This window comes from Mrakia frigida (assembly GCF_051309035.1).
Source record: "Mrakia frigida strain ATCC 22029 unplaced genomic scaffold BDY24scaffold_5, whole genome shotgun sequence".
NCBI classification, from domain to species: Eukaryota; Fungi; Basidiomycota; class Tremellomycetes; order Cystofilobasidiales; family Mrakiaceae; genus Mrakia; species Mrakia frigida.
The window spans coordinates 451,024-461,332 of NW_027481276.1; the positions used below are offsets into that span (position 1 = coordinate 451,024).

A 10,309-nucleotide genomic window follows, 5' to 3' on the forward strand; every position below is an offset into this window, starting at 1 on the left:
TATGATAGACAAAGGGAGAGATCAGATACTGATCGGAGAACAAAAAAGGGAGGGAAAAGAGCTCACCATGTGGGCGATTTCCTGTTCGTATCGACGAAGGACGGAAGGAGGAGGGCTGGCGGAGGGCGCGACGTCGAGAACGACTCGAGCTGGAGGAGGAGCGACAGGAGCGGGAGGAGGAGGTGTAGGTGCTAGAGGTGGAGTAAGAATGGAGGTTGAGAGGATCTGTTGTTGTTTTAATATAATCTTTGATGCCATCGTTCGTTAATCGTCGTTTGGGGAAACAAGAAAGGCAGGACAAGCTCGAACTCCTTCCTCTCCCCAAACGACATCAGTCAAACAACCCACCCAACCTCTCTCCCTCCCTCCCCCTTAACCCCTCTGTCTATAGATCATGGCCGCTACCCACACAGCAACCTTCAAGTGGTAAGCAGAAAATCTTCCTATCGCTTTGTTGCGGTTTCAGAATCGTCATCTTGGTCGCTGACCGGATCCATTCTGTCCCTTCCTTCCTTCCTTCCTTCCTTCCTTCCCTCCCTCGTTGTTCGCATCCATCCTCTCCTCTCTTGATCCTCTCGACCTCTTAGGCCCAACACCCACCCTACCAGTGTCATCGTTACTGGAACTTTCGATAACGTGAGCTCTTCTTTCCGTTATCTCTTCCTCTTCCTCCCCAAGTCTTGGAACCGAACGAAGAGCTGACTTTTCTTACATCCCTTCTTCCTTTTCCGTTGGGGTTCCTTCTTAGTGGTCTGGAAACACCCACCACCTTCGCAAGGAGGAGTCTGGATTCATCGGAACCGTTGAGCTCGCTTACAACCAGTCCTACGACTTCAAGTACGTCGTCGATGGGGAATGGACGACCAGGGAGGATGAGGGCAAGAGCTGGGTACGTTTCAAGGAAGGGCGTTCAGCGTTAGAGGTGTGCAGGTGATGAGGGAGATGGGAATGATTGGGAGGGGAGCAGAGAAGGAGCAAGGCAGGAGGGAAGGAGGGGAAGAGTTTGATCAAGAGGAGAGGAAACGTTTCCTTCCCTCTCCTCGCCGGCTCCCCAACCTTCCTCTTCCTTCCTTCCTTTCTCCTTATCGCCAACCGAAAGAGCCGATGCTGATCTTCTTCTTTCCTCCCTTTCAGGATGCCTCCGGAAACGTCAACAACGTCTACATCGTTGGAGCTCCTCGAACTCCTCCCGCCTCTCCTCCTCCTGAGACAGCAGGTACGTTTCACAACTTCTTCCTTGAATGCATTCACTCTCGAGTAGCACCAGCTCTTCATCCGAGCTTTAGCTGACTAACAAACAACTTGATTTCTTCCTGTTTCGTTCAGACGCACCCAAGCCCGTCGAGGCTTCGGCTCCCATCACCCACGCCTCCCTCCTCGCTTCCACCATCCCTGGAGAGGCTTCCTCCATCGCCGACTCCAACGCAGCCGTCAAGGACGAGCCTCTCGTATTCCACGCACCCGCCGTTGCTGCTGAGGAGACTCCCGTCAGCCCAGAAGAGCCCACTCCCGCTCAGGCTATCGTCGAGCAGGTCCACGCCGTCGAGACGCCTAAGGAGGTCGAGGCTTCCCCTGCTACCACCCCCAAGCCCATCGTCAAGGCTCTCGAGCCCATCGCTTCCAAGGACGGAGATGCTCTTCTCGACGAGAGTACGGCCACCATCGCTGCTGCCGTCGCTGCAGTCTCAGCTGGAGTTGCTGGACTCGTCGTTGAGGGAGAGAAGTTGATCTTCGGAGAGCAGGGAGGACCTGTTGATAAGGCTGCTGAGGATCAGACTGTGAGTAGCCCATCTTTCAGTCAACATGCCGAGCGTGAAAGGCTTTTTGGGTTGAAGCTCGAGTGAAGGAAGGGACGAAGCGAGCTCGAAGGGAGCTGCGAAGCTGACCAGAATCTCCTTCCTTCCCTCCTCCCCTCCTCGCCTTTCCCTCTTTCAGGAGCGACTCAAGGACATCGACACCAGCATACCCGTCGTCCCCGTCCCTGCTACCGCCAACTACATCAATCAGGATGCCGATAAAGCTGCTCCTCTTCCCGCCGCCGAGGTCTACTCGCTCGGAAAGGTTGTCGATTCCGAGGTCGAAGGAGCGAGCGAGAACGGAACCGTCGCGACTGACTTCTCGGGTAAGGGTAATCTTCTTTTCCCTCCGAACCCTTTTTCCCAAAGGGCCGTTGAGCTGATTCTCGAATATCTTCTTCTTCTCTCGCCTTCTCGATTCGTTCGTTCCAGTCATCGACGCTGCCTCGACCTCCTCTCAAGCCGACTTCGAGCACGTCCCAGCTCCCCTCAAGCTCGCCGATGAGCCCGCCGTCGTCGTTCCCAAGCCTTCGGAGGAGAAGTTCGAGCACGTCGAGAAGCCTGCCGTCGTCGAGTCCACCCCTACCCCCGTCGCCTCTTCCTCCCTCCCCGAACCCCTCGTCGCCGAGGTCACTCCCACTCCCGTTCACCACGAGGAGGTCGCCCCCATCGCTTCTGCTCCCGCTCCCGTGGAACCTACCTCCTCTCCTCTCAGGCCCATCGAGTCCCTCACCGCTCCTCTCGAGACCGCCACTCCCGTCCCTGCCACCGTCGAGCCCACCCCTTCCGCTCCCGTCGTCGCTCCTGCCACCCCCAGCAAGTCCACTCCTCCCGCTTCCACCAACGGAGAGACTCCTTCTTCCACTCCCGTCAAGGCCGTCCCTGGAGCTTTCCCTGAGGCGTCGTCGGTCGACTCTACGCCCCCTACGACTCCCTCGAAGCTGTCGGCCAAGGCGAAGGCGGAGGAGGAGAAGCTGAGGAAGAGGAAGTCGTCCATCTTTGGAAAGATCGGCAAGATGTTCGGTGGAGGGTCGAAGGAGAAGTAGAGTGGACGTGTCCTAACTAGCTTGGTTCGTACATACGGACGTGTAGATTCCTTTCGAAGACAGACGGACTCGCGTCGCGCTCTCTCTCTCCCTCGTCTCTCCTTCCTTTTTTTGGGTCTCGTTTTTCTCTATACTCTACAGTTTCTCGTTTCTCGGTTCTCCTCTTTACAGATAGTTCTCTCTCGTCTCTTTCTCTCTCGCTCATCTTTTCTTTCCTCTTTACTTACGATCTCGCTTCTCGTCAGCTCGACCTTCTCTTGTTTCCTCTCCCTCTTGTCTCTCTCTCTTTTCTCTTAGTCTTTCCCTACCGTTTTATCTGCCATGCAACCCCACTTAATCTCTACTCTATACTCCTCGTCTCGACGAAAGAAGAAAAAACGAAACTCGAATCGATCCTTCCCCGTTGCGTTTCAGGAGGAGGGGAGAAAGAACAAAGGGATTCGAGAGCTCGAGCTCAACCTCTTTCCGGCCTTCTTTCCTTTCCCTCCCAACCACGACCCCACTTCAGCTATGCCTCTCACTCTCCTCTCCCAAGATCCTCTCTGGTCCGATATCACTCCCATCGCTCAGCAAGAAGCTGAAGGAGCTCTCGTCCCCATCATGTACGGGCTCGAATGTGAGCTCTCTCGTCTCCTTCCCTCCCTGGTCCTCCTTCTCTCGAGACTCACGTTTCGCTCGTTCTCGTTCGTCCAGACCAAGACGCCATGGATTACTTCCGAGCTGTTAGTGCTTCCGAAGAGCATTCGGAACGAGCTTTGGATCTCACGTTGAGGATCATTCGGATGAACCCTGCTCATTACACGGTTTGGTGAGCGAGCGAGCGAGTGAGCTTCGAGGGAAGGAGAGGGTGAGAGCTGACTCGAAGGGTTCGCTCGTTGGTTCGACAGGCAATATCGATTCCAAACGTTGTTGAAGCTGGAGAAGTCGTTAACGGACGAGTTGGGGTTGATGAACGAGTTGGCTGAAGAGAACATGAAGTCGTATCAAGTTTGGTGAGCTCGAGCTCGTTTCGTTTCGTTCCCATCTCTCTTCTCTCCCTCGCTTTCTTCTCCCCAAAAACTAAAACGCCTTGTCCTTCTTTCGCTTCGCTTCTCAGGCATCATCGTCTCCTCCTTCTCACGCACCTCCCTCCACCCATCTCTCCTTCCACCATCATCTCGGAACTCTCCTTCATCGCCACCTCCCTCCTCCCCGACGCAAAGAACTACCACACCTGGGCTTACAGGCAGTTCGTTCTCACTCACTTCGAGGCTCTCTTGACCCCGGAGGACTGGAGAAAAGAGCAGACGTGGTTGGATAGTTTGTTGAAGGTGGAGGAGCCGAGTAAAGCGAGCGAGCACGAGGAGGAGGACAAGGAAGAGGAGGAGTGGGTCGAGGAGGAAGAGGACGGCAAGGATGGGAAGGTCGAAGGGGATGTGAGGAACAATTCGGCTTGGGGACATAGGTGGTTCTTGAGCTTCGGGAGGGTGGGAGTGCTGGAGGGTGGGAAGGGGAACGTGGAGAGGGAGGTCGAGTGAGTCGCGTTTCGTTTTCGTTTTCGTTCTTTTTTCCTCCTTCTCTTCCGCCCCGGTCTCTTTCTTTTTTTTCTATCGCTTCGAGAAACTGACCTCCGTATCCTCTTGCGTTGTAGGTACACCCTCTCCCAAATCAAACTCGTCCCGAACAACGCTTCCTCGTGGGCTTACTTGCGAGGGTGAGTCCCGTTCCCGTTCCCTTCTCTCTCCTCCCTCCCTCCCTTCCTCAAACCCTCGTTGTTCTTCCTTCTTCTCAAACTAACCCCCCCTCTCCCCCTTCGTTCCCGTCACCCAGCATCCACGACAAATTCTCCCTCCCCTACTCAACGCACGAAGCCTTCGCCCAAGCCGTCCTCGACGACTGTGGCTCAAGCGCAAGGTCCTGCCCTCTGGCGGTGGAGTGGCTGGCCGATGTGATGGAAGAGAAGGGAGATCAGAGGGGTGCTAAGGAGGTGAGTGGGCGAGAGAACGAAAACAAACTTTGGGGTTTGGGGAGGGGGAGGAGAGGAGAGGGAGGGACGAGAACTGACGCGTGTTTGGGTTTCTTTTGGGTTGGGTTGGGGACAGAGCTTGGAACTGTTGAAAACGCTGGATCCTATTCGGAGCTCGTGAGTTCTCTCTTTGACGCTCTTTCTTCTCCCTTCCGTTAACTGACTTTTCTGCTTCGTTTTTCGTTCGTCCAAAAACGAACAAAGGTACTGGAGCCATCGACAGGCGATCCTCGTTTGATCTGGACTGCTGGGCTGGTCGAGTCTAGTCAGGAGCTGGATCTGGTATGTTTATGAATCGTTCTAAAATCCTTCTGGAAGAGCGAGGAAAAGGATCAGGGACGAGATCCTGGCCAGATGCGAATCTCGAAAAACGAAAAAAACGAAAATCCCCAGCGGGAATCGGACTGATTCTTCCTCCCTCGATTCCATCTGGCAGGAAGCTTCTCTATCTCTGGAAGCCCTCGTCCAGATGGAATCGACGCCTGCCGTTCGCTCGCTCAGGCTGGCCAACCGCGACGCGTCCGACTTCTCGTCGACCTGACCTCTGGACCGAAGCGTCTCCATCTGGACCGCTACCCTAAACCTACATCGATCAAGGAAACCTAAAAAAAAGAAGACCCAATCGTCACCTCCACCCACTTGGAAAACGTCCTTTCCGGATCCGGACGACGCGTCGAAGTCGACAGGCGCTCTTTTCCTTTCCCCCCCCCCCCCCCCCCCCCCCCCCCCCCCCCCCCCCCCCCCCCCCCCCTTCAGCCGTAGTCCAGCAGCGCAAGAACGGCTTCGAGGGTGGTGAGGTCCCTCTGCTTTCGGAGCGGAACGACGAGCCTTCGAGAGCGAGCGCCCAGCTCTCGCAAAGGAAGAAGGAGAAGAGCAAAAGGAAAGGGCGCGTCTTGTTCCTTCGTCGGGGTGAGTCCTCGCGCTCTCGAGCTTTTGTTTTGTCTCTTCCTTGAGGGCAAGAAAAGATCATAGAGGGACGAGCTGACCCGTCTCAGCAGAGATCAGAGTCTGACCTGTTGATCTGATGAGATCTCTCAGCCTGGAAAGGGAAGCAACGAGACGGAAGTTAAGCTTTCGCGGAAGGGGGTCTCATCTCGACCAAACGAAATCTTGTTGACCTTTTTCTCAACTTTGGTTCTCCTTCCCCTTCCCAACGACGACCTACCTTTCCTTCCTTCCTTCCTTGAAGCACGAATGCTTGAATCCTCACCAACCAAAGAAGGAGTGCCAAAACAAAGCTCCTCCTCGCCTCCTCCCTCGCCTCCTCCTCCTTCTCCTCCCCGACTGCCAGCTCCTTCCCTCCTATCCGACGATGACTTCCCCTCCTCCCCTTTCCCTCCCCGTCCTCCCCGTCGTCGGTCGCTGAACCGACTCTTCTTCTTCGGACTTCGGTCCCGTCGTCGACTCGCTCTCGCTCTGTTCGCTCTCCTCCTCCTCTTCCTGCTCAACCTCGTCGCTTCCCACTTTGGCGAGGACGACTGGGCCAAAGAGGATCGGTTGGGAACTTGCTCGTTCGTTTCTCCCCTGGACGCTTACTGGGACGCAGTCAGGAAGGTCAAGGAGCACGATCACGACCAGCATGGCGTTCAGGTCGAGTTGAACGAGGAAGGCTTGAGCTTTGGAGAGAACGGCGAGGTCAATTTCGGAGGAGAGAGCGACCAGGGAGCTGAAGGAGGAGGATGGGCAGGAGAACATCCGATACCGGTCTTGCTTCAGAGAGCGGAGGACAGGTGGAACGAGATGGTTCAGAGGGAGAGTCAGACGTTGGAGGAAGCCGTAGAGTACTACGAGACCAGATGGGGGAGGAGACCACCGAGTGAGTCGTTCAGCTTCTTCGAATTCCCTTCTCAGTTTAATAAAAGATGTAGAGAGATCCAAACTGATGCTGCTTGGTTTCTCCTTTGTACGTTCTTCTTTTTCTTGCAGAGGGATTCGACGCTTGGTAGGTTTTACCGTTTTTTGCTCTCCCTTTGCCTTCCTTCCCTCGTTTCGAACGAAGCTCACCATCTCGCCTTCCTTCCTTCCTTCCTCTCCCTTCCCTCCCTTCAAGGTTCAACTTCACTCAAACTCACAACGTTCTGTTAGTAATCTCCTTCCCTTTTCTTCCTTCCACTCGCTAACCTCTCTTTTCCCTTCCCTACTTTCCGCCTCTCCATCCAGCCTTCCCTCGACCTACCAACCCCTCCTCCAGTCGACCCTCCAGCCTTACCACGCCATCTCGCCCAAGGAACTCCTCCGGAGATCCAAGATCGTCGAGGGTTTCCAGGAGACGTTCGTGCTCGACATCAAGAAGAAGAGGAAAAAATCGGCTAGTTTGGAGGTCAGTTTCATCGACGAGTCGAGTCGAGCGGGTTGAGATCGCGTCGAAGGAAGGAGGAAGGCTGGGTTGCTGACAGAGTTCTTCGTCTTGCTCTTTCGTTTTTATCTTTGGTCGCAGCTCAAGCACGGATGGGAACGTCAGTGGCCTGGGACCAAGAACCGAGCGGTCGATCAGGTTCGTTTCCTTCTTCTTCGTTTTTTGCTTTTGCGTCTGGATCTCCCCTCCCTCGAGCTAATCTCCTCTCCCTTTCCGTTCCCCCTTTTTCATCTCCCGCAAGATGAACCTCATGGCACCTTTCCTCTCTCATCTCTCACCCGTTCGGTACGTCCCTTTCGAACTCGTTTCTCTCTTTTCTGCGACGAAACCCAAGCGCTGACCCCTCGCTCGACGAACGCGTTTCTCTCTCCCTTTTTCTTCCAACAGAGCTACCTTCTCCCTTCACGACGGACCTTCCATCTTCCCTCTGGCGAACCGAACGGCGGAACTCAGGTCGCTCGCTCGACGAGGACAGTGTGAGTCTCTCTCGTCTTGTTTTCTCTCCTTTTACTTTTTTTTTGGGACGCGTCGAGGGAGGGTGGTCGACGAAAGAAGAGAGGGAGCTGATCAAGTACCCCTTTTTGCTTCGGATCAGACGACGAGAACGCTGGGAACGAGAAGGAGAACTACGACGTCGATTGGGATGCTGTGTGCGGGAGGGACGTCGGGAGCTTCAACAGGACGAAGGTCGGGGAAGGGTTTGTCGATGGAGCTGATGGTGAGTCTTCGAAGCCAGTTGCTTTTTTACGAGTCGAGGAGCTGGTAGGAGAAGAGCTGATTGACTTAGTTTTTGGTGCTTTGTGCGGCGGCTGCAGGGAAATCGTTCATCTACGATCGAGCGGACGCGGAGGACGTTTGCCTGTTCGTTCCTTTCTCTCGTCCTTTCCTCCTCGTCGATCATCCTCCATGGTCCTTTCTTCGAAGCACTCTACTGATTCTACCTGCTCCCGGTGTTGATCGTCGTCTCGCAGGAACCCTTCGAGTCTCACCGTCTCTGGAATCTACCTCGAACCTCACACCAAGGACTGCCATCCTCGACCTCACTCGCTGCTGCTGCCGATGCTCTCTTTCGCCAAGACGACTGCGAAGTGAGCTTCACTTTCCTATCTACCAGTACCTCTGCCCGAGATGCTGCCTCTCGAGGGAGAAAGGGAGAGGGAAGCATGTCGAGACTGACTCTCGAATCGATTCCCCATCCTTTTCAGCGGAGACATCCTCGCCGCTCCTCTCGAGCAGTTCGACTCTGGACCTGGAGTTGACCCCGTATGGAAGAAGAAGTCCTCGGACAAGATGGTCTGGGTGAGTGCCTAGTCGTTCCCTCCTCGTCCCTCCCTCCCGCTCTCGACTTTCTCCTTCGTTCGCTGACTCGCTTCACCTCCCTCTCTCTCGTACGAACCTTCCTCCTCTCTCCCCTTCCCCAGCGAGGCTCAACAACAGGCATGTTCCACATCCCTTCCATCCCCTGGCGACTCTCCCACCGGTCTCGACTCGCGCTCATCACCAACGGGAACTCGTCCTGGGAAGCACCCTCTCGGATCGTCATCTCCCCTCGGATCGACCCCGTCACAGGTCGAACGATGATGCGACGGACGCTCGTGTCGGGCATCGGGCTCGGAGATTGGAACAAGTGGTTCTACGATATCAAGTTCACCGGGAGAGCTCTGCAGTGCGAGGGAGGGGAGGGAGATCAGGTTGGGAACGGAGCGGGAGGGACGTGTGCAGAGATGAGGTGAGTTTTTTTTTCGAGAGCTTGTGGGTTGCTGAGGGAAGTGTGGGAGGTGTGTGCTGATTGTTCATCGGGGGTTCGTTAAAACAGGGAGGAGCTGCCGTTCGCTCCTCATCAGTCGATGGACGAGCTGAACAAGTACAAGTACATGATCGACGTCGATGGGAACTCGTATGTTCCCGTCTCTCTTCCTCTCTCTCTTCTGTCTCGTAGCTCGTTGGACTGACTCGATCAACCTGCTTGTTCTCGACTCCTTGCAGATGGAGTGCTCGATTCAGACGGTTCGTCGGCGTCTCTGCCCTCTCTCTCTCTCTCCCTTTCCCTCGACTGACTCTCTTTCCTCGTTTCTACGATGATCGATCAGACTAATGTCCACCAACTCCCTCGTCATCAAAGCCACCGTCTACCCTGAGTGGTACTCCGAAGCTCTCATCCCTTGGTGAGTTTGTTTCTTCCTTCCATCGACGACGACGACGAGACGCGTGCCGTTCCTCGCTTCTCACCGCTGAACCCTCTTCTCCTCCCCCCCTTCCTTTGCTTTGCTTTGCTTGGTTAGGTTCCACTACGTCCCGATCAAAACCGACTACTCGGACATGTACGACACGCTCGCTTTCTTCCGGGGAACGCCAGATCATCCGGGAGGGTTCGACGACGTCGCGAAGCACATTGCTCGGAACGGGAAGTGTTTCGTGAAGAAGCTTTGGTGGGTCCTGTTTTTAGACGGTCGATGTGGGGAGAAGAGGAGTTCAGAGAGCTGATCTTCCGTGCGTTATCTTTGTTCTTTCGGCGTTCGTGTGAACAGGAGGAGGGAAGATCTTCAGGTGAGCTCGATTCAACTCTACTTCGCTTCTCGTCGAGCTCCTCCTCTTCGACGCGTACTGACCGTTCACCTCATTTCTTCCTCTTTGTTTCAGGCCTACATGTTCCTTCTCTACCTCGAGCTCGCCAGGCTTCTCTCCCTCAAACGGACCTCGGGAGCGATGGTTCGTTGCTTCTCCTTTCGCTTCCCGACCTCGGCCTCTCGGACGTCTGGACTGACGCCTGAAACCCTTTTCGGTCTTCCTTCCTCTTCAGGATCTTCCTTCCCTCACTCCGCTGCCGGCTCTTTAAGCTTTGAGGAGTCGTTTCTCCAACGCGGCGCCTCCCTTCCTCGGTCCATCGACCGTCGTTCGAATTCTTTCCCTCGAAACGCTTTCATCCCGTCGGCTCGCATCTCTATAGATCTCCAGTCACTTCTCAGTGTCGTAATTTATACCTAGACTCTGTTCTTCCGATATCCCATGGGGCTCTCAGTATCTTTTGCAGGAGTTGGTGGTAGAGGAAAGAAGGAAAGAGGCGACGCGTCGAGTGCCAGCTCTCACTTTCCGTCCTTCCTTCTTT

General features: G+C 55.1%; 4 protein-coding genes across 4 annotated transcripts; all 4 read left to right on the plus strand.

Moving 5' to 3' along the window:
* The first annotated feature begins 47 nt into the window (after positions 1-47).
* On the plus strand, positions 48-3,003 carry BDY24DRAFT_231784 (uncharacterized protein). Its single transcript, XM_076636639.1, has 7 exons — positions 48-426; positions 588-636; positions 749-889; positions 1,135-1,216; positions 1,327-1,778; positions 1,936-2,122; positions 2,229-3,003. The coding sequence occupies exons 1-7, from the start codon at positions 395-397 to the stop codon at positions 2,840-2,842; spliced, it is 1,557 nt and encodes a 518-aa protein (XP_076499530.1). The 5' UTR covers positions 48-394; the 3' UTR covers positions 2,843-3,003.
* Positions 3,004-3,352: 349 nt separating this feature from the next.
* RAM2 (bifunctional protein farnesyltransferase/protein geranylgeranyltransferase) lies at positions 3,353-4,539 on the plus strand (the record flags this gene model as incomplete). Its single annotated transcript, XM_076637269.1, has 6 exons — positions 3,353-3,458; positions 3,536-3,650; positions 3,730-3,834; positions 3,939-4,152; positions 4,246-4,355; positions 4,473-4,539. The coding sequence occupies 6 exons, from the start codon at positions 3,353-3,355 to the stop codon at positions 4,537-4,539; spliced, it is 717 nt and encodes a 238-aa protein (XP_076499531.1).
* A 1,390-nt stretch (positions 4,540-5,929) lies between these two features.
* Positions 5,930-8,802, plus strand: BDY24DRAFT_232076 (uncharacterized protein). The gene is made up of 11 exons (XM_076636641.1): positions 5,930-6,663; positions 6,774-6,789; positions 6,898-6,927; positions 7,008-7,167; positions 7,285-7,341; positions 7,445-7,488; positions 7,591-7,679; positions 7,799-7,921; positions 8,019-8,064; positions 8,175-8,291; positions 8,409-8,802. The coding sequence occupies exons 1-11, from the start codon at positions 6,042-6,044 to the stop codon at positions 8,512-8,514; spliced, it is 1,410 nt and encodes a 469-aa protein (XP_076499532.1). The 5' UTR covers positions 5,930-6,041; the 3' UTR covers positions 8,515-8,802.
* On the plus strand, positions 8,494-10,309 carry BDY24DRAFT_379509 (glycosyl transferase family 90-domain-containing protein). The gene is made up of 8 exons (XM_076639050.1): positions 8,494-8,932; positions 9,020-9,100; positions 9,190-9,210; positions 9,294-9,368; positions 9,486-9,632; positions 9,732-9,750; positions 9,844-9,912; positions 10,004-10,309. The coding sequence occupies exons 1-8, from the start codon at positions 8,643-8,645 to the stop codon at positions 10,037-10,039; spliced, it is 738 nt and encodes a 245-aa protein (XP_076499533.1). The 5' UTR covers positions 8,494-8,642; the 3' UTR covers positions 10,040-10,309.

Bases quoted from the DNA above. Each gene is read 5' to 3' on its own strand.
- BDY24DRAFT_232076 (XM_076636641.1), top strand. From the start codon at position 6,042: ATGCTTGAATCCTCACCAACCAAAGAAGGAGTGCCAAAACAAAGCTCC. The intron at 7,680-7,798 runs GTGAGTCTCTCT...GCTTCGGATCAG, and splicing joins GCTCGCTCGACGAGGACAGT to ACGACGAGAACGCTGGGAAC. The intron at 7,922-8,018 runs GTGAGTCTTCGA...CGGCGGCTGCAG, and splicing joins GTTTGTCGATGGAGCTGATG to GGAAATCGTTCATCTACGAT.
- BDY24DRAFT_379509 (XM_076639050.1), top strand. From the start codon at position 8,643: ATGTTCCACATCCCTTCCATCCCCTGGCGACTCTCCCACCGGTCTCGA. The intron at 9,211-9,293 runs GTTCGTCGGCGT...ATGATCGATCAG, and splicing joins TGGAGTGCTCGATTCAGACG to ACTAATGTCCACCAACTCCC. The intron at 9,913-10,003 runs GTTCGTTGCTTC...CTTCCTCTTCAG, and splicing joins AACGGACCTCGGGAGCGATG to GATCTTCCTTCCCTCACTCC.
- BDY24DRAFT_231784 (XM_076636639.1), top strand. From the start codon at position 395: ATGGCCGCTACCCACACAGCAACCTTCAAGTG. The intron at 427-587 runs GTAAGCAGAAAA...TCGACCTCTTAG, and splicing joins CACACAGCAACCTTCAAGTG to GCCCAACACCCACCCTACCA. The intron at 1,217-1,326 runs GTACGTTTCACA...TGTTTCGTTCAG, and splicing joins TCCTCCTCCTGAGACAGCAG to ACGCACCCAAGCCCGTCGAG.